We start from the raw sequence: 25569 nt of genomic DNA, 5'->3' as shown, positions 1-25569 counted from the left end.
AGATTATTCAGAAGCAACTTAGAACGGGAATGTGAGTTAAGCCCTTCCCATTGGACAGTGAGTGGAATCTGGTTCGAGTGTGGAGGATACCCTAGCAGAATAAGCTCCCAACTGCCTCTCACTGCTGTTCCCCAACCAGAGGGACTGCTTGGAGGGAATCTATTGTCTTATATAGTCGGGTGTTTCTACCTTGGGAAGCGTGCACTCTGTGAACATTACTCTGTATAATTCATATGGCTGTATCACCAGGCAATCCTTATCGAACCTGTGATAAGCCAAAGCTGACAGTGCTTCATTTCACCCTCCTTCTGCTGACTTTGTTTGTGTCAGTCTGATAAATCATTGCTGAAACTTTTAAAATGTTTTTTTTCACACAATGTCACCTTTAATTGGAGGCAGAAGAAGGCAGCACCATGGAGATGGAGATTTACAGGAAGTAATCAGATATGTGCTCCAGTTTAACCCAGAGATGAGTCAGTACCCACACCACCACTAGAACTTCCATTTCCCCACCTCTGTGACACCGTACACGTCCTCCCCAGGGTTCCGTTCCTGAGAACTGTTCATAACCCAAGCAATTCGCAGGTCAGAAACGCAGGCATCAACAATATATTTAAATAAAAACCAAGCGCAACATGTAGTTAAACCAGGGTGGCCAACTCAACCATTCTCTGCAAAGTGCAATGATGTTGCTGAGAAGTGAGTTCCCACGTGGCAGAAGATACCTGCAGCCCCCAGCAAATCTATCCCACTGGTCTCCCAAACACTCGTTCATGTGTATGGGCTGTACATAAGTCGAGTGTTGACAACCTGGGGAGGTCCTGTACATCTTCACCCCCACTCCAGCTCGACCACTGTTAAAACCCTCATTCGTGCCCCAGTAACCATCAGGTCCACTCCTGGCCTGACCTCCCTCGTTCCACCCTCTCTAAACTTTGCCAGCTGTGTCCTAACTCCTAACCCACTCAAAACACCTCAAAGTTTTTCACAGAGATAAATTGGCAAATTGGTTTGTTATTGTCACCTGAAACTGGATAAGCATACAAGGGGGAGAAGGATGCGATAAGGTAGGCAGTAATGGAACATAAATGCCAGCTGACAGTGCGGGTCCTTGTGATGTGACAAACAATAAGAGAAAGATTGGTAAATTGGTTCAATGGTGCATTGAGGTAGTACAAGGGAAAGTAATAACAGAATGCAGAATAAAGTGTTACAGTTACAGAGAGAGTGCAGTGCAGGAGGACAGTAAGGTGCAAGGCCATAATGAGGTAGATTGTGAGGTCAAGGCTCCATCTTATCGTACTAGGGCACTGTTCAATAGTCTTATAACAGCGGAGTAGAAGCTGTCCTTGAGCCTGGTGATATGTGCTTTCAGGCTTTTGTATCTTCTGCCCAATGGGAGGGGGGAGAAGAGAGAATGACTGAGGTGGGTGGGGTCTTTGATTATCTTGGCTGCTTTACTGAGGCAGCGAGAAGTGTAGACAGAGTCCACAGAGGGGAGGCTGGTTTCCGTGATGTGCTGAGCTGTGTCCACAACTCTCTGTAGTTTCTTACTGTCTCAGGCAGAGCAGTTGCCATACCAAGCCGTGATGCATCCGGATAGGATGCTTTCAATGAAAATTTCAGACCTAGCTACATCAGAGTTGAACAACTTGTTCAAAGGCGTTGCTTGTCAGGATGGTTGGAAGAAAAGTGGGGAGGTCTAGAGAGGGAATCCCGGGGCTCGGGGCCCAGGGAGTGGAGGGTTGGTCCACAAGTGGTGGAGAGGTCAAATCTGGGGTGCTGAAGAGGCCAGAACTGGAGGAATGTAGAGGGTTTGGAGGACTGTAGGGGGAGGGGGAGAGAGAGATGAAACCATGAGGGATTTAAAAATGAAAGTGAGAATTTTAAAACCTTGGACTAGCTGGGTCAGGAGCAAAGGTGTCCCCATGATGGAGGACCAGGGTTTGGGAAAATTAGTCAACAGGCAACAGAGTGCGGGACAGGCTCAACTTCACACAGAGTATGGAGGCAGGTGAGTGTTGAAATAGCATCTTTTGCAGGTAATAACGGCAATGGATAAGGCTTATTGGCTTCTGATGGAACTGAATCTTACGGAGAAATTTGGAAAATAAAGTTGAGTTCGGGAGAAGTGAATTGTAAAATTCCAAGTCCTTCGTTCTGTTAGATTTCCACATGCATAAACCATTGATTGTATTTGGTCGGGCCATTTTCAGTGATACCAGGGTGTTTTGCTCTGAGGTCAAGTCGAGTTTATTGTCGTATACACAAGTATGTACAGGTGCAATGAAAACATCTTCTGTTGTCTGAATAAAGATTATCGAGGATGGAATTAGAAGTGAGGTTTACAAGAACTAGCAGGAAAGATTAGGCTTTTTTTTTCTGGCAAAGACTTTAGTAGTGGCTTGTTCAAGTCCATGTGTGCACAGCTGCAATGAAAGACTTACTTGCAGCAGCATCACAGGCACATAGCATTGGAGACATAGTATTCACAAGCAAAAGCATAAATTAAACAAATAATATGAAGAAAGAACAAAAACAAAATTGTAGCACAAGGTAGTCATAGTGTTGCTATACTCAGGTAGTGATTAGGGTTGTGCAGGTTGGTTCAAGAACTGAATACTTGAAGGGAAGTAGCTGTTCCTGAACCTGGTGGTGTGGGACTTCAGGCATCTGTACCTCCTGCCCGATGGGAGCTGCGAGAAGATGGCATGGCCTGGATGGTGGGGATCTTTGATGATGGATGTTACCTTCTTGAGGCAACGCCTCATGTAGATACTTTCGATGGTGGGGAGGGATGTGCCCGTGATGTATTGGGCAGAGTCCACTAAAATTGCAATGCTTGTCTCTTTTTTTCAGGAGCCAGTTAACTTCCAGCAGATTTGTTTTTCATTATTAGGATACAGTAAACCAGGAAACATTATGGGCTTTACAACCTTTGTTGCACTGGTTATGGATTTATTGCTGTGGCCACTTTTATTGCTTATCATACTTCTTTTTATCACGTGGCCTGTCTTTATAACAGAAGCAACTGATTGTGTGGTACTTATATTTACAGCACAGTTATTTTGATTGTTATATTCAGATTATGTTGCAGTTTTGATGTTTATGGCACTGAAGGCTTACTTTGCAGATTTTCTGTGCTCTTTCGGGTGAGGCAGTCTCCCAGCAAGTTGTTGCTGTTTCATTTTCCTGTGCATTAATGGCAGGCAATTCACTTGTACAGAGATTTAGAATCCTACAGACATCCAGCTCGGAAGTGGGCCATTCAGCCCACTGTACTAGTGCCTGCTCTTTCAACGACCTGTCCCTCTGGTTCGATGTTTGAACTGGGGTGCTGCCAGTTCCCACGCCATGGTCTCGGGGAAGAGCAAAGGAGTTCTGCCTGGTCTCCCTGGCAGTGGTGATGTCTCACACAGTATTGTTGGAATAAATGCTAAAAGACCATTATTACATAATGGCTAGATCGTGTTATTACAAAAAACAGTGACCCTATGTCACGAGGGACGTCTTGTCTCAGTCCCACTGCCATGAGCATCCTTACAATTTCTCCTTTCTGAAAGTTCCTGTCAAATCTGCCTCCAACACCCTTACGGGCAGCAGGTCCCAGATCACAGCAGACGCGTGACGTTTTAAAAACTTATCCCACGGGGAGAGTGCAGGGGAGATTCCCCGGGATGTTGCCTGGGGTGGTGTGTCTCAGTTTTGAGGAGCAAGTGGAGAGGCCGGGTTTGTTATCCTTAGGACGAAGGAGGCTGAGGGAGAGCTGAACGGAGGTGTACAAAATTGTGAGGGGCACAGGTTGGGTAAATAGCAGGGAACGTTTCCCCATAGCAGAGGAATCTAAAACTAGAGGGCATGGGTTTAGGATAAGAGGTAAGGGATTTACAAGGGATCTGAGGCAGAATTTTTCATCCAGAGGGTGTTTGGAATCTGGAACGTTCTGCCTGAGGGGGTGGAGGTAGCTACTCTCAACACTTAAGAAGTACCTAGATGAAGCATTTGAATTGCCAAGGCATCGAAGGTCATGGATCACGTGTTGGTAACTGGGGTTAGTATGGATGGGTACATGATGGTCAGCATGTATGTGATGGGCTGAAGGGCCTGTTTCTGTGCCAGATGATTCAAATTCATCAGTTTCATGGGTGCTTGTTCATCTGTTTCTTAGTAATTATTTTTAAATCAATTGATCAAGTGTGGCTGATAGCTGGGGACTCAAAAGAGCCGGTTTAAATTTCTGCTTCAAGGGCTGTGATTAACCATGAAGGCTGGGTTGAGCACAATGGCGAGTTGAACCAGCAAAAAGAAAACAGAGCCTCGAGTGTGAATGTACAAGGCATGGTTAGTAAGTTTGTGGATGATACTAAAATAGGTGTGCTGTAGGTTGTGTAGAAGATTGAAGATAGGACACTACAGCACAGTACAGGCCCTTCGGCCCACAATGTTGTGCCGATATTTTATCCTGCTCTAAGATCTATCTAACCCTTCCCTCCCACATAGCACCCCATTTTTCTATCATCCATGTGTATATCTAAGAGTCTCTTAAATGTCCCTAATGTATCTGCCCCCACCACCTCTGCCGGCAGTGTGTTCCACGCACCCACCACTCTCTGTGTAAAAAAACTTACCCCTGACATCCCCCTTATACCTTCCTCCAATCACCTTAAAATTATGTCCCCTCGTGCTAGCCATTTTCGCCCTGGGAAAAAGTCTCTGACTGTCCACTCAATCAATGCTTCTTATCATCTTGTACACCTCTATCAAGTCACCTCTCATCCTCCTCCTCTTTAAAAAGTCCTAGCTCACTCAACCTATCCTCATAAGACACGGTCTCCAATCCAGGCAGCATCCTGGTAAGTCTCTTCTGCGCCCTCTCTAAAGCTTCCACATCCTTGCTATAATGAGGTGACCAGAACTGAACACAATACTCCAAGTGTGGCCTAACCAGAGTTCTATAGAGCTGCAACATTACCTCGTGGCCCTTGAACTCAATCCCCTGACTAATGAAGGCCAACACTCCATACGCCTTCTTAACAACCCTATTGACCTGCGCGGCAACCTTGAGGGATCTATGGATGTGGACCCCAAGATCCCTCTGTTCCTCCACACTGCTAAGAGTCCTGCCATTAACCTTGTATTCTGCCTTCAAATTCGATATTCCAATGCATCACTTCACACTTTTCCAGGTTGAACTCCATCTACCATGGTTATGAAAGGCTATGAAAAATTACAGGGGGATCTTGATCAGCTGGGTATGTGGGCTGAGGATTGGCAAATGGCTTTCAATCCAAATAAATGTGAGGTGTTGCATTTTTGGGAGATCAAACCAGGGTAGGACTTGTACAGTGAATGGTGGGGCCCTGGGAGTATTATGGAACAGAGGGACCGAGGATGCAAGTGCACAGTTCGCTGAAAGCGGCGTCACAGGTAGACAGGGTGGTGAAGAAGGTGTTTGTTACACTGGCCTTCAGTCAGGGCACTGAGTATAGGAGTTGCGAGGTTATGTTACAGTTATATAAGATGTTGGTGAGGCCTCACTTGGAGTATTGTGTTTAGTTTTAGTCACCCTGTTAAAGATTGGAAAGTTTCAAGCACAATCTAGGAGCAGTGCAACTCAGAGTCATACAGCACGGAAACAGGCCCTTCAGCCCAACTCGTCCATCACTGACTGTGTTGCCCAGTGAGCGAGTCCCAACTGCCCGCGTTTGGCCCATAGCCCTCTGAACCTCTCCTATCCATGTACTTATCTAGGTGGCCTCTTGCCTCTTTTTCCCAGGGAGGAGATGATAAAAACAAGAGGGCATAAGTTTAAGATCAGAGGCGAGAGATTTAAAAGGGACATCAGGGGCAGATTCTTCACACAAAGGGTGGTGCGTATTTGGAATGAGCTGCCAGAAATAGTGGTTGAGGCGACCACATTAGCAACATTTAAAAGCCACCTAGATAAGAGGTGAACCTCTTCTGCACCCTCTCCAGAGCCTCCACATCCTTCCTGTAATGGGGCGACCAGAACTGCACACAGTGCTCCACGTGCAGCCTAACCAAAGTTCTATACAGCTGCAACGTGACTTTCCCACTCTTGTACTCAGTGCACCAACCAATAAAGACATCGTGCAAGGGTGAAAGATCAGCCATGAATTTATCGAATGGCAGGGCAAGCACGATTTGTTATAGTTGTAATTAGGAATGCCTAAAAGGACAGTGGAAGCAAGTTCAATGCAGTTGTGCTAAAAGGTCGTGGAGTGCAACTAAATGGGGAGCTCGTGCACGGCACCAGTGGGTGAAGAACATCCTTCTCTGTTGTTGGTTCTAGAACAGGTACTTGATTATAGTACAAACTTGTGCTTTGCCTGTTTGGACAGGATGTGCTGATGGAGCTGTTGGAACAGTGTGCAGACGGACTCTGGAAGGCAGAACGTTACGAACTCATTTCCAATGTTTACAAACTGATCATCCCGGTTTATGAGAAAAGGCAGGAGTTTGAGGTGAGTGAATCTGTCTGTGATGTATTGGGCTGAGTGGGGGGGATGACGTGACAGAGCAGGATTGAGCTGTAGAACCAAGTAAATCGCTCTTGTACCTTCGGCATTCCTGACTGAAAGTTACTGACCGACAGTTCATATGTTAATGTCATAATGTCTTCTGAGGTGTGAACAAAGATTAGCAACGATGGAATTAGAAGTGAGGTTTACGAGAACTAGCAGGAAAGATGAGGCTGCTTTCCTGACAAAGACTTAAGAAGTGGCTTGTTTGAGAGTCAAAGTCAAGTTTATTGTCATACGCTCAAGTACATGTGTGCACAGGTGCAATGAAAAACTTACTTGCAGCAGCATCACAGGCACATAGCATTAGAGAGACAACATTCACAAGAAAAATATAAATTAAATGTAAATTATACAAAAATTATACAAGAAAGAGCACAATTAGATCAAAATAAAGATAAAGTCCATTGTACTGCAAAGTGATCACAGTGTTGCTGTACTGAGGTAGTGATTAGGGCTGTGCTGGTTGGTTCAGGAACTGAGTGGTTGAAGGGAAGTAGCTGTTCTTGAACCTGGTGGTGTGGGACTTCAGGCTTCTGTACCTCCTGCCCGATGGGAGCTGCGAGAAGATGGTGGGGATCTTTGATGGTGGATGCTGCCTTCTTGAGGCAGCACCTCATGTAGGTACTTTCAATGGTGGGGAGCGATGTGCCCGTGATGTATTCAGCTGAGGGGGTATGACGTGACAGAGCAGAATTGAGATGATGTTTTCCCAGGTGTTGGAACTTAGAACTAATAAGTATTGTCCCAGGGTAGGAAGCTGCCTATTTAAGATGGTGATGAGGAGATATTTCTTCTTGGCGGGTCTAATCCAGAGAGCTGTGGATGCTCAGTCATTGAGTGTATTCAAAGGTGAGTTTGATTTTGGTCTACATGGGAATCCAAGAGCTAGGGGTACTGGGCAGGGGGATAGAACTGAGGCCAAGGTTAGATTAGCCATGGTTAATGGTGGAGTAGGATTGAGAAGCAGAGTGGCCTAGTGCTGCTCCCGTTTCTCATGTTGTTAGGTTGAGTCTTTCAAATTTCTGTGTGATCCAACCTAGAAGTAGTTCCACATCAGGGAGACCAGAATTCAGGATTGTGACTAAATCCAGCAAAAAATTCAGGAGAAACCTTGATCCACAAGTGGAACTCTCTCCCATAGAAAGAGGTCAAGGTGAAGAGCGGAGATAGGTTGTATAAACACAGGAGGCAGAGAGGAGCATAGCAGGAGATGGAGATGGGAAGATGGAGAGAGGTAGGAGGCTGGTGGTAGGGCAGGAACACAGGCACAGAGCTATAAAATCCTCTCCAAAAGAACTGAAACAAAAGTAGCCCTTTTGTTTTAACCTATTGAAAGTTTGCTAAATTAATTTGTGGGGGAGAGATTTATTGTGACTCTCAGTTTCATGCCTGAACAGAAACTTGCTCATCTCTATGAAACCCTCCATCAAGCTTACAAGAAAATCGCAGAGGTTATGCACACAGGAAAGCGACTTCTTGGCACCTACTTTCGAGTCGGCTTTTTTGGGCAGGTGAGTTTCTCTTTTCCTTTCAGTGTCTGATGTAGTCAGTGTTGGCAGTGTACAGCTCTGTCTTTACAGTAAGCAAGTGCATGGGATGAGCTGATTGTTTCTTCTCTTTGCTAGTTTTGTTTTAAATAAAACTTATAAATGTGGTAATTAAGTAAAATCAGAGGGACCACCTCCAATGGGCAGTAACGAGAGGTCACTGATTCAAGGACATTGGAGTGGAATGGGATGGAGTAGGGGGAAGAAGTCATTGGGAAGATGAAGTTTTTACTCTGCAAGTTGCTGTGATCTGGAACCCACTGCCCAAGGATGTAGTGGAAACAGGTTCATTCAGAGGGAACTGAGTAAATGCTCAAAAAGCGAGAAAGGTTACGGGGAAAGAGTGTTGGAGTGGGGCTACTTTTCAAGTTCTCTGAAAGAGTTAACACAAACACAATGTACCAAGTAGGTTCCTGTGTTGTTTTATAAAAAACTGCAGTAGTTAAGGATTTTTCCTAATTAACGCTCAGGGGACTTCAAATATCCACTGCCTGATCTCAAAGGTGTCAGCAGCTGAAATTGGGACATTAATAGATAAATGGACGTTTAATGTCATTGTCCCTGCAGGAGATCAAAATCCCGTGGAAGTTAGGAGGCTGAAGCAAAATCCCACTCTTGATTTATTTTTTGAATGCTGATTTTTTTATATATATATAACTAAGATGAAACGTTTTGCTCATTGATTTTTCTGTTTGTGGCACTGAGAGCTTGTGTTGAGACTTTTCACTAATATTTTCCTTTCCACCTTTTCTTCCTCTTGAAGGCAGCGGTAAGTTGTGTAGCGACACCTTCCATGTCAGCCGTGAGCTTGTAGTGTGTTGTTGGTGTGACCTCGCTAGCTTGCTTCTGACATTGTCTGCTTTGCAGTCGTAACCTTACACGTAACTGCCGGGGGAAGAGGTGATGTGTTACGAATGCCATTCACAGCCTTGCTTTGTTCATAGTGATGCATGTAGAAATCTAGAAGTCTGGGCTAAGCAGTTCACCTTCCACTGCACTACATCACCACTAAAAAAATACTTGTGTGTATAAGATTGAAGTTTGATGGCAGTTTTTTTAATTGGTCGTTAAGTTTGGTGTGTTTTTAGTTTTAGGTCATTACTTCTAGTGTAAGTACTTGGAAAAAACATAATTATCGCCTTTGTTCTTTGTCTCTTATAACTTTTATAGCAATACCAGTTTACAGACAGTGAGAAAGATGTGGAGGTAACAAATGATGCAGTAAGCCTTGCTGCATTAAAGGCGCACTGATTTGCTGTGGATAGTGTTTTTTAATGTCAGTTTATCATCTGTACTTGGAAGACTTCTCACACATCACCCATTCTGTTCAAAAACTGGAATGATACCTGTTGCCGCACCCAGTTATTTGTCCGCGTTAAGATCGGTTTATTTCCACGCCCCATGTACCTGTTTTGCACATCTGAGCCGACCTTCGGGGTCTGGGACAATGCTGTACATCAGGTCCTGAATCTAGATAATGAATCCCTGGGAAACGCTACCTGAACCACACAATATGGACTGCTTTTGAGGGCCAATATTGCTGAGGTATCGTGAGCATTATAACAGGACCAACTCCTTGGAGTTTATCACACAGCTTACTTCTTATTTGAAGAAACAATACTTTCCAAATGCCAGTCCTCTACAGAAATATCATTAAGTTCTCAGAAATTGTTTAACAGAAATGATAGAATTAACTTCACAGGTTCTTTTGAATTGAAAAGCAAAAATAACTAATTTTTCATAATCCATGTAATTTTTAAAACAAAAGTCTAACACTTGTTGCAAAATGTCTTTGATTAATTTGGTTGCAAAGTCTTGACTGTGATTTGTGAAATAATTCTGTTTATTATTCCCGTCCTGTTCAAGCTTTGCGATTCGAATGTGGTGACCTTGCACTAACCTGAAAAGCAGTTCCAGGTGTTTCTGCGTAAAAACGGCCAGCAAACTCACATCTGTTTGTCTCACAGAAATACAAAAGCAGCCAGATTCTCCTCCCCAAGCTAGCTCTACCTGCTAAAACATATGATAACACTACACGAAGTTCAATAAAATGCCCTGGCACTGACTGGTGTGAATCCTTGGAATCCTAAAGCTGGAAATTAGTATCAGTGGGATCCATGAAAAAAATGTTGTGAAATCAGTTGGCGTTAACGGTGGTCTTGAGGAGACTTTGGAGAATCTTTTGTTTGTTGTCTTCAAGTTTTTGATGGGTTTGACTTTGGTTCATTGTTTCATGTGTTCACGTGCTAGGGTACATTTCACTCACCTGATGTCATTCTTGACAGGGCTTCTTTGAAGATGAGGATGGAAAGGAGTATATTTATAAAGAGCCAAAGCTGACACAGCTGTCGGAGATCTCTCAGCGCCTCCTGAAGCTTTATTCAGACAAGTTTGGCTCGGAGAATGTAAGGATAATCTATGATGATGGAAAGGTAAGAACAGCAGTCTTGCAAAACCCTACCTTCTTTGGCAGTCCTATGCCCTTATAAGCATTTTATCACTTACTTGTGACTCTCAGAGGCATTGCTTTGCTTAAAGTAATTGTGTAATAACTGTGGGAACTTCCAAAACTTCAACACTTCTGAAAAACTTACAAGGTTCAAACACTCAGCCCAATCTGGGCTATTGTTTTCAAATACCTTCAGCCAACTCCTACATCTGAACTGAATGGATTTGCTGCATGCTTGCGTGCCTGTGTGTTGTGTCCCAGTAAGAGATGCGTGTAATATATATGTATTCATTTTATTTTTATATAAATTTTATGCTGGGCATTTAGCTATGAAGACTGGAGCACTTTGTGAAGATGGATCACCTCCACCTTCTCATTAGGGAGGGGCAGTTGTCCACAGTATCCTCCTGAGTGAGTGAGAGGAAAAAGTGCTTTGTGACCAGTAGTGGACATCTAAAGTGCAGCTAATTTTTTATAAAGACAACACAATATTAAAAAGACATTCAAATGGTTGGTGGATGCAGAGTGAAGGAACCTATTGGCTCCATCACATGTACAGTAAAACTCTGTTAACTCACTGTCCAACGATTCAGAGATCCCGGTGGTTTGGCACCTGGCTCACCTGGTAGTGGTAGTCCTACTCACCTGGGCCCTGGTTCCTGCCCTCCCTTTCCACTCACCTGGGCCCTGGTTCCTGCCCTCCCTTCCCATGCACCTGGGCCCTGGTTCCTGCCCTCCCTTCCAACTCACCTGGGCCCTGGTTCAGCATTCTCTTTCAACTTACCTGGAACTTACCTGGTTAACTGGAAAATTCATTATACTACCACATAACATCTGGTAAAACAGTGAATTCAAAGTGTGTTGGGGTACTAATGGAAATAACATCCAGTAGTCCAGAAAATCCAGCACTGCCAAAGTCCCTGGCATGCCAGATTAATGGAGTTTTGCTGTACAAAAGCAACAAACAATCTGCTGGAGGAACTCAGCAGGTTGAGCAACATCTGTGGGAGGAGAGGAATTGTCAATGTTTTGGGTTGAAACCCTGCGTCAGAGCACTTTTACCGTACAAGCTTTCTTGGAAAGAGCTGCCCGATTACCCCAATCCTCCTCCTTGCACCTGTCCTACAATTGTTCCCACCCCTGCACCAGATCCCATCGTAATGCCTCTGCCTGTCCAAACACTCCGGGAATTCTTTGCTAGCTCTCTCCTTGCTTCTCACTTTCTTTCCGATCTTTGTACCATTCACAAATAATGAACTGGTACCCATGTACCAAGTCCGGGTCATTGATGTACCTCCAAAGAAGCTGTGCTACCCAGCACTAACGCCTGGGGAAACAGAGCGCACACTTCCCGCTGGTCTGAACGCAGTCGTTCTGCACACGGAAGCATAATTGGATGAAGGGCCTGTTAATCTGCCAAGAATGATTCGATACTGAGACACAGAAGGAAAACTAGAGGGAATTTGCATCAATAGACTCGTGCTTAAGATCACAGGCTACTGATTATACTAAAATAAAACAACATGCTGGAAGTACTCAGCAGGTCAGGCCGTACCTGTGGGAAGAGAAACAGGGTTAACTTCTCAGGTAGAAGACTAGCCTGACCTGCTGAGTATTCCCAGCATTTTCTGTTTTTGTCTTAGATTTTCATTATCTGAGGTTTTTTTTTGACTTTCAGTTATGCCCTTGCTTCCTTCCCCCTGTGAATCTTCTGTTTGTAACTTGGGTGAGGTTTGTTCCTTGACGTAAGGATACTGGCTGCACTCCTCACAATGTTCTCTGATTACGGTATTTTTCTTCTACCAAGGTCAATCCAAAGGACCTGGACTCAAAGTACGCCTACATTCAAGTCACCTACGTGACGCCGTTTCTTGATGAGAAGGAATTGCAGGACAGGAAGACCGATTTTGAGAAAAGCCACAACATTCAGCGGTTTGTATTTGAGATGCCTTTCACGGTGTCGGGAAAGAAGCAAGGAGGAGTGGATCAACAGTGCAAGCGAAGAACTATCCTAACCAGTGAGTGCCATGCCTCAGCACTTGATCCCATCAGTGAATATCATCCCACCCAGTTACTCATCCCCTGTACTCAACCCATCCATTTTAACACTCACTTAACTATTTTCATATCCCTTCCCAGTCTTTGAAATCTCCTTTGTTCCTACAACCCTCAACATCTCTTGCACTCCTCCAATCCAAACCTCATATCACCAAGCACGTTTTTGGTCTCTGTATGTACTCAAGGTGGGACATAGGACCACGAGCAGGAGTAGATTCCTTCACCTTTCATCTTGCCCCCTCAGTCAGCACAATGATGACCAGTCCTCTATCTCAGTACCATATTCCTGCTCTCCTCTCAGGCCCCTTTTGTGCCCAGAACTTTATCTGTCTCCTTAAATATATTCTGCAACTTGGCCTTTACATCCCTCTAGGAGAAAATGCCACAGGTTGGAAAAATATGTGGAACCTTCTCTCTATTCTCAATCCAAGATCTCTTGCCCTGTAACCTGAGTGTGTGTGACCCCTGCATTTCTGGCCTCTTGACTATCCCCAGATGTAATCACTGCCCCACTGGTGGCTGGTCCTGCAGCTGCTCGAGTCCCCAGCACTGGAATTCACAGCCTGAACCTCTGCACCTCTCTGCTTACTTCTCCTTTGAAGGAATTCTTTATGAAAAGCTATCTCTTTGACAGAACTTTTCGTTATGGTGCTAACATCTCTTCTGGATCAGAGTTGGTTGCTTTTGTACCATTCCAGTTGGGACATCAACAGTGCCATGTAGGACATAGAACAGTACAGCAAAGGGACAGGCCCTTTGGCCCACAATCTCTGTGCTGAAAACAATGCCAAATTAAACTAAATCTCTTCTGCCTGCATATTCATGTGTCTACCTAACAGCTTCTTAAGCACAACTATCATATCTGCTTCCACCACCACCCCTGGCAGCCTGTTCCAGGCACCCACCGCTCTCTATGTTTTAAAAAAAACTTGCCCTGCACATCTCCTTTGAACTTGCCTCTTCTCACCTTAAATGTATGTCCTCTAGTATTAGACATTTCTACCCTGGGGAAAAGATTTTGATGGAATATGCAGAGGAGATTTACCAGGATGCTGCCTGGTTTAGAGAGTATACATTATGAGGGGAGACTATAGGAGCTAGGGCTTTACTCTTTGGAGAGAAGGAGGATGAGAGGAGACATGATAGAAATGTACAAAATATTAAGAGGAATAGATAGACAGCCAGCGCCTCTTTCCCAGGGCACCGGTGCTCAATACAAGAGGGCATGGCTTTAAAGTAATGGGTGGGAAGTTCAAGGGAGATATCAGAGGAAGGTTTTTTACCCAGAGAGTGGTTGGGGCATGGAATGCGCTGCCTGGGGCGGTGGTGGAGGCAGGTACATTGGTCAAATTCAAGAGATTACTAGATAAGCATATGGAGGAATTTAAAATAGAGGGATATGTGGGAGGAAGGGGTTAGATAGTCTTAGGCGAGGTTTAAAGGTCGGCACAACATTGTGGGTCAAAGGGTCTGTATTGTGCTGTACTGTTCTGTATTCTATGATGGAATCTATAAATGGAACTTGTAGTTGTTTGCAGCTCTCGTGTTTGTTCTTCTGTACATCGGCTTTGTGAACTATTTGGGAGCCTCTTGACAATGATTTGTACAATTGTAAATGCAAGTTTAATTTCGTAGCAAATGAAGATCAGAATTCAACCAAAGGGCAATTAGCAAGCCCCAGAAATGGAGAGAGGAGAGGCACTGTGATCAAAGCAGCAAGGGTTCTGTATTCCACAGAGGGGAAGGCTGAGGAATGAGTGACTTGATGGAGCACTTCAAAACTTCTGCACATTGTGGCTGCAGTGTTTCCATCATTACAGTAGCGACTACTTGGAGGTTACTGAGTGGCTCTTGCTTCCACTGAATTGAATTTCAGGACTTAAATTGCTGGCAAGCTTTGAGATCCTGAGATCTTCAGAAAGTGCTTAAATTGTTTCTAATTCATCCTAGACAATCTGTTGCTAGGACTAGTTCAGCAGCGTAGAAGTAACTATTGGGATAAACCTGTGTGGGGTTAACAATTCAGTGTCTTGTTCAAGGTTACACAGCGGTCTGTGCTGATGTCATAAACTTCAACTGTATTGTAACTAAATCTGACCAACAAGTTGCCCACAGTTGGTCCAAAGTTCACATGACAACACTTGTGTTGTCAGCATTTCCTCAGCCCTTGTTGTATTCAGCGTAGGGGGTTCACGAGCCCTTGCTCCTTCGTAACTGAGTTGTGACCTTGTGCTTGTGATGCTGTTGCTCAGATTCTGGAGGGATTTCCTCCTTCCTGCCATGCCAAGATGTATCCTAACCAGTGCCGTCCATTTTAAACACCACTCTTCACCGAGCTGGCTCCCAGTAAAGCAGTGCCTCATTTTTAAAATTCTCACCCTTATTCTCAAATCCCCCCATCTCTCTGTAACCAGCTCCAGGCCTACAAACCAATTCTGCACTCACCAATTCTAGCCACTATCAGCTGTCTGGTCTCCAAGCTCTGGAATCCCCTTCCACCCCTAAACTCTAAGATTCCCTTAAAACCTACATAATTAACCAAGCTTCTGGTTGCATGCTAGCATTCTGTATTTTGGGACATTTTTCTGCATTGAAACTGCTACGTGAATGTTGCCCAAGTAACTTCTTGTTGGCATTGAACAGGAGCTCAGCAATCAGGTCCTGAGCACAGAGAGATCAGAGGTTTCAGAACAAGCATCCAATATCTTTGTTGCAGCATTCCTGATGTGAATTATGTTCTGTCTTCCGTAGCTATGCACCACTTCCCCTACGTGAAGAAGAGAATCCCTGTGATGTACCAGCAGCACATCGACCTGAATCCCATTGAGGTTGCGATCGACGAAATGAGCAATAAAGTGTCAGAGCTGCAGATACTGTGTTCTTCTTCTGATGTCGATATGATCAAACTGCAGCTCAAACTCCAAGGCAGTGTCATCGTACAGGTGGGATTTCCGACGATGATCTGGAATTTACCCTTTATGCACAGTTGGGAAACTGCACATGAAATCTGCTCTGAATTGCCCTGGTTCAGTTCCCAAATCGTTTAGTCATTTGCATGGCCCACGCTAGACTTTTACATTCTAAATTGAGAGGTTCTTTCCCAAGGCGTTTGGTACCCATTTACGAGCAGGAACCTAGGACAGTTTGATCCATTCAGCCGAAAATGGGTTTATCACCAAAAATGAGGATTTTCAGCAACGGTGCCCAGATCATTTAAAAGCAACATTGCACAGTGTAATCAGTTCATTGGCTCCATCAGTAGGATTCTTAGTAAATTAAACGTTCTTTTGATAAATGAAAGTTACCAAGCAGTGCTGCATTTGAAAATGAATGTAGTTTGATGAACTGTCCTCGAGCCGGTGGGATGGTGTGGAGGGGCAGGGCCAGGGATTTGGACAGGGCATAATCTGGGCCAAATGAATCTTGAACCAATGTAATAAAGTGCAGGAAACATGGAACATTGGGTCCAACTCTGTCACATTTAAAACTTGTCCACTTACCTTGTCACTATGGCCAATTCTGCCTGGATTGAGCAGCGATCACTGGGAACAGGATGACCCTGTGTTTTGTGCTTGATGGCTGGCCTGAGAACTAATTGATGATTGATTGTAAAACCCAGAGCAGAAATGCGGTGAAAGAGGAGCTAAAACCAGAGCAAACCAACAGAAGATGAGGAGGGATCCAAGTACAGTAGTTGTGTGAGACTGAAGTAGAGGGAGAACGTTGGATATCAGTAACCTTTTCAGTAACTGGTCTTGCAAGGTTAACACCGTTAGCGTTCAGTGAATCCAAGAAACCAACAATCTGCCCATTTGGAAATGATGTGGCAGTTTTTAAGTTGTACTTCAGGCAACACTCTGGGTGCTCCATGTTCCTCCCACGTCCCAAAGGTGTGTGGGTTGACAGTTTAATTGGCCACCGTAAATGGCCCCTTGTGTAGGTAAGTGGTAGAATCGGTGGGGAGTAGGTGGGAATGTGGGGAGAGTAAATGAAGGGGATCAGTGTCAATGGGTGCTCGAAGAGCGGCACAGACTTGGTGCCTGTCTCTGTGCTGTATGACTCCATAACCTACCGTCAACAGATTGGATATGAGATGGAGAAGTGCTGTGGGGAGGGATGCAGTGAGGGAGATCCAAATTCAGATTAGTTTATTGTCATATACCCCAGGGTGCAATTAAACTCCTTGCTCGTGTGAAGCTCACAGGGTAAACAGTGTACAGGGTAATAATAAATACAACAAGAAATGCAGCGATGAGTGTAACACAACAGAGTGGTGCAAAGATTGTAGTGCAAGAAGAAATGCTAACGGAAGAGGTAGAAGTGAGAAGGGTATGGAGGGGTAGAGAGGGAGGTAGATAGATGATCGATGTTCCCCCTCTCTCTCTCCCCCTTCCCCCTCTCTCTCCCCCCTCTCTCCCCTCTCTCTCTCCCCCTCTCTCTCTCCCCCTCTCTCTCTCCCCCTCTCTCTCTCCCCCTCTCTCTCTCCCCCCTCTCTCTCTCCCCCTCTCTCCCCCCTCTCTCTCCCCCCTCTCTCTCCACCCACTCTCTCGCCCCTCTCTCCCCCTCTCTCTCTGCCCCTCTCTCTCTCCCCCACTCTCTCTGCCCCTTCTCTCTCTCCCCCCTCTCTCTCTCCCCCTCTCTCTCCCCCCACTCTCTGCCCCTCTCTCCCCCCTCTCTCACCCCCTCTCTCTCTCCCCCTCTCTCTCCCCCTCTCTCTCCCCCTCTCACCCCCTCTCTCTCCCCCCCCTCTCTCTCCCCCCCCTCTCTCTCCCCCCCCTCTCTCTCCCCCCCTCTCTCTCCCCCCTCTCTCTCCCCCCTCTCTCTCTCTCCCCCCTCTCTCTCTCTCCCCCCTCTCTCTCTCCCCCCTCTCTCTCTCCCCGACTCTCTCCCGCTCTCTCCCCCTCTCTCTCCCCCCCCTCCCCCCTCTCTCTCCCCTCTCTCTCTCCCCCCTCTCTCTCCCCCCTCTCTCTCCCCCTCCCTCTCTCTCCCCCCTCTCTCTCTCCCCCCTCTCTCTCTCCCCCTCTCTCTCCCCCTCTCTCTCCCCTCCCTCTCTCTCCCCCCCTCTCTCTCTCCCCCCTCTCTCTCTCCCCCCTCTCTCCCCCCTCTCTCTCCCCCCCCTCTCTCCCCCCTCTCTCTCTCCCCCCTCTCTCTCCCCCCTCTCTCTCGCCCCCTCTCTCCTCCCCCCTCTCTCTCCCCCCCTCTCTCCCCCCTCTCTCTCTCTCCCCCCTCTCTCCCCCCTCTCTCTCCCCCCCCTCTCTCCCCCCCTCTCTCTCTCCCCCCCCCTCTCTCTCCCCCCTCTCTCTCCCCCTCTCACCCCCTCTCTCTCCCCCCCTCTCTCTCCCCCCCTCTCTCTCCCCCTCACTCTCTCTCGCCCCTCTCTCCCCCCTCTCTCTCTCCCGTCTCTCTCCCCCTCCCTCTCCCCCCTCTCTCTCCCCCCCCTCTCACCCCCTCTCTCTCTCCCCCCCTCTCTCTCCCCCTCTCACCCCCCTCTCTCTCCCCCCCCTCTCTCTCCCCCCCCCTCTCTCTCCCCCCCTCTCTCTCCCCCCCTCTCTCTCTCCCCCCCTCTCTCTCTCCCCCCTCTCTCTCTCCCCCCCTCTCTCTCCCCCCTCTCTCTCCCCCCTCTCTCTCCCCCTCCCTCTCTCTCCCCCCCCTCTCTCTCTTTCCTTTGCTCTCTCTCCCCCCCTCTCCCCGCCCCCTCTCTCTCCACCCCCCTCCCCCACTCTCCACCTGTCTGACAGATAATTGTGTGCATTGAGGAGGACTGTGCCCATTGGGAGGGTTAATTTAGCCCTGGCTCCTGTTGCACTGTGATCACCCTGTACCATTACTTCCTTACTGCTATAGGTCAATGCTGGGCCATTAGCTTACGCCCGCGCCTTCCTGGAGGAGGCCAACGTGAAGAAGTACCCGGACAACAAAGTGAAGCAGCTGAAGGAAGTGTTCAGGTATGTGCTGGTGTGTCCGACCCATTGTAACCGTGACGGCCAAGGCTTTGCTTGCAAACTGCAGCTCAGTGTCCGCTCTCTGTGTTCACAGGCAGTTCGTCGAAGCTTGTGGACAGGCCTTGGTTGTAAACGAACGCTTGATCAAGGAAGATCAGCTGGAATATCAGGAGGAGATGAAGAGCAACTACCGGGAGATGGTCCGCGAGCTATCCAACATCATGCACGAACAGGTGAGACCAGCAACAAGTAACAAGTCCATCAACAACATTCCTCATGAGTTCTTGTGTCACCAAAGTACATTGTTCTTAAAGTCTAGATTAGAGCACTTAAAGATCAAATACAGCTTGTATTAAAGTGTTTATGTAAGGTATTGAACCTCACTGCAATGTGTTGTGTCCTAGTCCCTGCACAGAGACCACAGGCCAAATATTTTGTTCCACTTTCAGCAACAATTCACCTTTATTTAGCACCTTTAACATAGCAAAATGTCCTGAAGTACTTCACAGAAGCTTCACTAAAAGCATCAAATGTAAAGGGACAGTACACAGTCAATGGCAGGACGGGGGGGGGGGGGGGGGGGTGGTCTTGGGGTCCAAGTCCCCAGCTCCCTGACGTTTTGGGTCAAGACTGTCCATTTCCCTCTCCACAGATGCTGCCTGACCCACTGAGTCCCTCCAGCATCTTGTTTTTTGCCCCAGATTCCAGCATCTGAAGTCTCCTGTGCCTCCATTTCACTGCTCCACTGCCAAGTCCCTCCAGGGTGTGCCCACTTTGAAGAGGTTTTCCACCTGTCTTCAACGGGAGTTCTGAGAGACCCTTTCTCGCAGCTCCCCTCCCGTGATTTCTGCTGCTCTTTGACCACACTCTCACTCAGCCTCCCTCCCACAGACACATGCCGTTCCTCGGTACTGTTCTTTGCTGCCATCTTGTCCCGCTTGGCTTCCAGCTCCATTTCCAGGCCTCCCACTTCAGCCCCACCTATAATCCCAGGTATTTACACTCCACTCATTGCTTCTCCCCACGATTTCCCCTCCGTGTCCAACACTCTACCCTCTCCACCATGTGTCGGTACCTTCTGGCCCTCTCTCTGCCTCTCCCACATCCCAGGTTGGCTGAGAGCTTTCCTGGTTTCCACTGCGATCCATCAGAAGAAATAACAGGACGTGTCCGTCAGTCGGAGAATTCTCCGATCCTGGGGGGAGGGACGAACCTCAACCCTGTGGGAAGAGACGTCAGTTCTGGCCCTAACTAGCAATCTCTACGTTCTTTTGCACAACAAAGAGTTGAGTACAGAGTAATACTGAACTGGGAGTTGTGTGTGCTGGAAAGGTTTGACAGAAGAGGCTGGGTGGGAAGTCCCTTCTTAGCTCACCTGCTGAGATTTCCGTGATCAGGACCTGGGTTGCCCATAGTCTGACCTAGATGGCAAAGTGAAGATTCCTCATGGCACTGAGTCATAAACAAATTATCTGACAATATTAATAAGCAGAGTGTTTTACTTTCAAATATTTCACTTTCACCTCTTTTTAAGTTCTTGCTTTGAAATTTACAGTACGGTACAAGTACAGAAAAGCCTTCAAACCATGAGTCAAGGTGTGACCAATGGTCTGTAGTCTGTCACAGAACTGAAAGTGCTTTAATTTCAAATTTATAGCACAAAACAGCCCATTCGGATCATCTGCTTCCACACCAACATCCTCCCAGCCCCCTCCATCCCCACTGTCTCTTTCTAGCCCTCTCTCCGTGGTGTGTGTATCCAGCTTCCCCTTAAACCCATCCCTGCTCTTCACCTCCACCCCTCCCTATGGGAGCCAATTCCCCACTTCTCCTGGGTTTCCGATTGGATTTACGAGTGACTGTTTTCTATCATTTCCCTGGCGTACGTTGGAACATCTTTTCTGCTCTCTCCGAGCAATCTCCTTCACAATCCGAAAATATCAGGTCACCAATCAGCATTCAGTTTTCTGCAGTGAAATTCCTGAGCCAATGGGTCGTTTCCTGATAGTTGCACCTTCTCAGTTCCTGAATCCCACCCCCGGAGCAGCCATTCCAAACCTTCTTGGCAGAAAGTCCCATTTCCTCTCTCGCATTAAAATCTGCACCCCCATCCTGTAAACCCCTGGTGACCTCACAGCACCCCTTCTAATGAGTTGGGGCTTTCTTGGGGATTGTTTGCAACCCCACAACCGAGGCAGCAAGCACACCAAATATATATTCATTTTGTTTTAAGTTTTTTTGGGGAACTTTCTAACCACCCCTCCTGCTGTGTTTGGCACCCCCTCATCCTGAGGAGAACTGGTAGCTCAAATTGAGAGCCACTGCCTTGGAGCTACAAAGACCAAGCATCTTCTGAAAGGTGGAAGGAACATGTCAACAGGAACTGTTTGCTTACCTCATCAGATCCTGGAGTCCTGACCCTGAATGATTGTGTCTCCAGCGGAGAAAGGCAGGAACTAAAGACCCCAGAGAAAAAGACCTTTTGCATTTCTGTTACATATTTATCCTGATCAATAAGTATTGTTCCATCTGTGTTAAAACAACCTTTTATTCCTTTCCGTGTATATTTTCCAATCTGTTTGAAGTTTGGAATCTTTGATGGGCAAAGGTTTTGATATTAGTGACATGGTGAGAAGAAACTTAGCAAAAAAAAACTTATTGCTGACTTTCTACTGTAATGAGCTTAAAGGAAAAATCGTATTGAGTTTTACCATTTCAACTGATGGTCTACGGTTCTATCCGACCACATTAAATCTGTTCTTGAACAGGCAGTTACACTGTATTAAATGGATCCCTAGCAAGGGCATGCTGAATATAACTGCAGTCAGTCCTTCCAATTTCATCACTAGTTTGTGGGGCAGATTTAGTTTTTTGAAATCTTTTTACACTGCCATCTGTGTAAAATGTGATGGAGTAATGTTGTATGAATTTAACTGTCTGAGTGGGAAGTTCTAAAAGCAAAGTAACATTGATGGAAAACTCAAATAAAAGCGGGAATACTGAGATATTTCAAAAAATCAGTTGTATGAGCCCAGAATATTACAGTTGCCTGTACTTCAAGAATGTGAAATCGCAGTGATGCAAATGGAAACTAACCCGTGTGTTCTCTCGTTTTCTTCTTTTCTCTGAATGCTTCCCTCTTGTAATGTGAGCAGATTGGATGGTAATGTCCCTGTTGAATAGTCTGGAACTGCATGGCATCAGTGTGTTTGTGTGTACAGCCATCTAGGGATTAATTTGAAACATGCTCCCTAATTTGAGAGAAGGTCGCGCGAGACGGGTTACCGAAACTTTTGTGGAAGTTTTCTGCCTGGCCTGTGTTTTACGGTGTGTTCTCTTGTTCAGATTTCACCGGAGGATGAGGGGATGAAGATCAGTCTCCTGCCCAACTCATATCACATCTTCAATGCAATCAGTGGAACGGCCAGCGGGACTGTGGTCCAGGGCATCTCAAACTCGTCCTCCCTGGTCTGACAGTTCGCACGTAGAAGGTTACCATCAGCAAAGTCTTTACCTTGCATGTTTTCACTCAGGATACTTCCCACACAGGATGGCAGATGAGTCCAGCCTTAACTCTTAGAGAAGTGAGGCCATCTGGGTTGTGAACCCAAAGGAAACCATGTTTGCACATTTGAGCTCCAGAGAATGTATTTGAATTTTAAGTGTTCTCTGCAGAGCCTTGCTAGTCTGCATATTACTGTACAGATTTTAGTATTCCGTGGTGGAACTGGGTCCATTGCTTTGCTACTCAAACCTGTCTTAAAAGTATAGACTTTGTATGTTTAATATATTGGGAAGGAAAAAAAACAGGGAAATAATGTTAGCATCAATATTTTTGCTGTCTGTTTACACATATCTATTACCTGTATATAGTTATTGAAGACAAGGTGGCAGGAGGAGGCTGTATTCCAGATAGGATGTTGCAGTCCCATGCAACAGAATTGGAGATTATAGTTTCACTGTTTTAAAAAAACAAATGGGTTTGGCATAATAGACTCTGTACTGGCTACATGAGTTTATATCAAGCAGGACTGAAAAATGTGCTCTTGCATTACTTCTGGTGAAATTCAGTGCACTTGGCATGTGTTTTCATGCAGAAATACTTAATGCATGTAGCTTTGCCCTTTCCCACAGCTGTAGTCTGGATAATGGCAGTGGCACAGTGCACTAATGAGCCTAAATGTAAAATTATTCCAGTGTACACAGTCGTTATCTGCCCGGTCACCAAGTGCGTGTAGCTTTCTGTACACACAGTCGTGTTTGTAGTAAAGTATTTTCATGAGCTGTAATGATGAACAATATAGAGATTTTGCCAGAATCTAGAATTGCCTATAACAAAGAAAAGTGTCACTGAGGGAAAGTTGGACCAGGGTATTTTAACTACTCCTGTGACATACACAGTATATTTTACAGATGTCCTTTGTTTTTACTCTTGTACATTATTGAGTGCAATATTCATCATTAAGCTTTATCCCAGATGTACACAGTCTTTGTTACATTTTTTGATAAAATCTCACAGAGCACATACTCTTCCTTTGCCAAAGTGACAGAAAATTGTCAGCAATCATTTTTACTGTTTTTTTTTTGTCTAACTTAAATCATTTTACCATCAGAATTGTTTTTGAAAACATTAATGAAATTTTATATTTGGGGAAAGTTGAGGATTTTAATTTTATTTAAACTGGAACTATTGTCCTGCTGTATGTAAATTTAAATATTGTAACAAAATTTTGCTCATTCATTATCCAGCTGTTTTGTTTTGTACATGTGGCTTGTCCAATAAATATTTGACTTCAGACTTTTCTAACTTTTGTGTTTGCAGTTTGGGTGATTTCAGACTAACTTCTCAGTTGCTTAGCACTGGAACAGGACTTCCTCCTCTGTGTCTTGTATCAAGCATAGTAAAATGCACATTACCCTCCTTTTTTGAAATGTAATCCCAGAATTTCGAAATGCAACAGCCGCTATATTGTGCATTTGGACCAACTGACCAAGGGCGAATTTCTACATTAAAATATTTTTGGAAGAGTTTGAGGCCCCTCCTCGTGAACTGAATGTTGACACCAGGGCACTCTCTGCTCCTGGACTTTAGATATTTGAGGGTGGATTAACAATAGGTGCTTTAATCAAAAGTAGATAAGCAAAGCGGGGATCTGAAGGAGCAACAAAATTTCATTGCCTGTGGATAGAAATCACTAAAAATTATGGCACAGGTTTGAAATATTTATGAGGGTGATAATGGATGTGAGATGCTATATCTGTCAGGAAGGGCTGTGTGTGCTGGGGCTCTTTGGAAGAGAGAATGGTGGTAGAGGTAGTAAATTATGAAGAGTTGGATAGGACAGAGATGGATGATATGTGTCTACTTGAATCCAGAATCAGATTTATTATCACTGATACATGATGTGAAATTTGTTGTTTTGCGGCAGCAGTGCAGCACAAAGCATAAAATCTATCAGTTACGAAAATAAATAGTGCAAACAAAATGGAATAACGAGGTAGTGTTCATGGGTTCATGGACCGTTCAGATGGCGGAGGGGAAGAAGCTGTTTCTGAATCATTGAGTGTTGGTCTTCAGGCTCCTGTACCTCCTCCCCGATGGTAGTAACAAGAAGAGGGCATGTCCCGGATGGTGAGGGTCCTTAGTGACGGATGCCGCCTTCTTGAGGCACCGCCTCTTGAAGATGTCCTGGATGGTGGGGAGGGTTGTGCCCGTGATGGAGCTGGCTGAGTCTACAACCTTCTGCAGCCTTTTGTGATCCTGCGCATTGGAGCCTCCATACCAGGCGGTGATGCAACCAGTCAGAATGCTCTCCACCGCACATCTGTAGAAATTTGCAAGAGTCTTTGGTGACGTACCGAATCTCCTCAAACTCCTGGCTACCAGATTGTTGTAAAAATCCATCCTGTTCACCGCAGTCCATCAGAGGAGGAAATCTGTCATCCTCACCCAGTGTGATCTATATGTGGTTCCAGCCCTCCAATGTGGTTGGCTCTTACCACCACCTCATGTCAGGGGCAGTTAGGGCTAGGCAACAGACACTGGCATTGTCAGTGACACTCGCATCCCGTGAATGAATAAATTATTTAAAACCTAACCAAAATTTCAATGCAGAATTCACATTACAATATTGTTACCACCAGCTTCAAGTGGATTCCATGCCTGAAAGTTGTTCTTATCTAAGTATCACCTTTAGCACCATCATTAAAACTGTTAATGATTTGTTTTGTTTATAAATCTCTTGTCCAGCTTTTAATTTCCCCAGGTCCCCGACGAGTGCTGTGCACAATTCTGATCTCTACATTACAAAAATCGATCCAGAGATACTGAAGAAAATGCAGAACAAGTTTTACAACGATGATAAGTAGAGCTGTGAGTACAAAGACCAGGGAAGGCTGAACCAGGGGAGGATCTCTTTAAAAAAAAATGCAGATACCATGGAATAACAGAAGGGTCCCAGTACAAGAAGGCAAGTTTACCCAACAGAACCCATGTTGATATGTACACAGATTATGGAAAGGTTTAAAAGCAGCAGGGTAGTTGTAGTGGATCACTTTAATTTCCCCAGTATTGACTGGGACTCCCTTAGTGCCAGAGGCTTAGATGGGGCAGAATTTGTTAGATGTGTCTAGGAGGATTTCTTGACACCGTATGTAGATAATCCAACCAAGGGAGGGGCCATACTAGATTAGGGAGCAGTGTTTGCAATTCCATAAATTCTTAGTTATGGATAAGGATAGGACTGGACCTTGAGGCAAAGTGCTAAATTGGGGACAGGCTAATTACAACAGTATAATGCGGGAGAGTAGACTGGGAGCTGCTAGTATTGGGTCCACATCTGGGAGTCGTTTGTCGGCCAGCTGATCAGAATTCAGGACCAACATGTTCCGGTGAGGAAGAGGGACAGGGATGGAAAGGTTCGGGAACCTTGGGTGATGAGAGATGCAAATTTAGTCAAAAAGTAAAATGAAGCATATGTAAGGTTCAGGAAGCTGAAATTGGGCAGGACCCTTGAATATAAGGGACA

General features: G+C 45.6%; 1 protein-coding gene across 1 annotated transcript in view; it reads left to right on the top strand.

Moving 5' to 3' along the window:
• Window positions 1-23332, top strand: part of LOC127575669 (dedicator of cytokinesis protein 9-like) — a 189008-nt gene extending 165676 nt beyond the window's left edge. The window contains 8 exon segments of the mRNA XM_052025558.1: window positions 6363-6485; window positions 7943-8056; window positions 10378-10524; window positions 12349-12559; window positions 15351-15541; window positions 18444-18544; window positions 18636-18774; window positions 21887-23332. Of these exon segments, the coding sequence (XP_051881518.1) occupies window positions 6363-6485; window positions 7943-8056; window positions 10378-10524; window positions 12349-12559; window positions 15351-15541; window positions 18444-18544; window positions 18636-18774; window positions 21887-22015 (1155 nt within the window). The 3' untranslated portion in view covers window positions 22016-23332.
• Window positions 23333-25569: the final 2237 nt, after the last annotated feature.

Source organism: Pristis pectinata, chromosome 11 (genome assembly GCF_009764475.1).
Source record: "Pristis pectinata isolate sPriPec2 chromosome 11, sPriPec2.1.pri, whole genome shotgun sequence".
Lineage (NCBI taxonomy): Eukaryota > Metazoa > Chordata > Chondrichthyes > Rhinopristiformes > Pristidae > Pristis > Pristis pectinata.
Note: the sequence above shows the minus strand (reverse complement) of the source record. Positions and strands in the feature narration are given on the sequence as shown.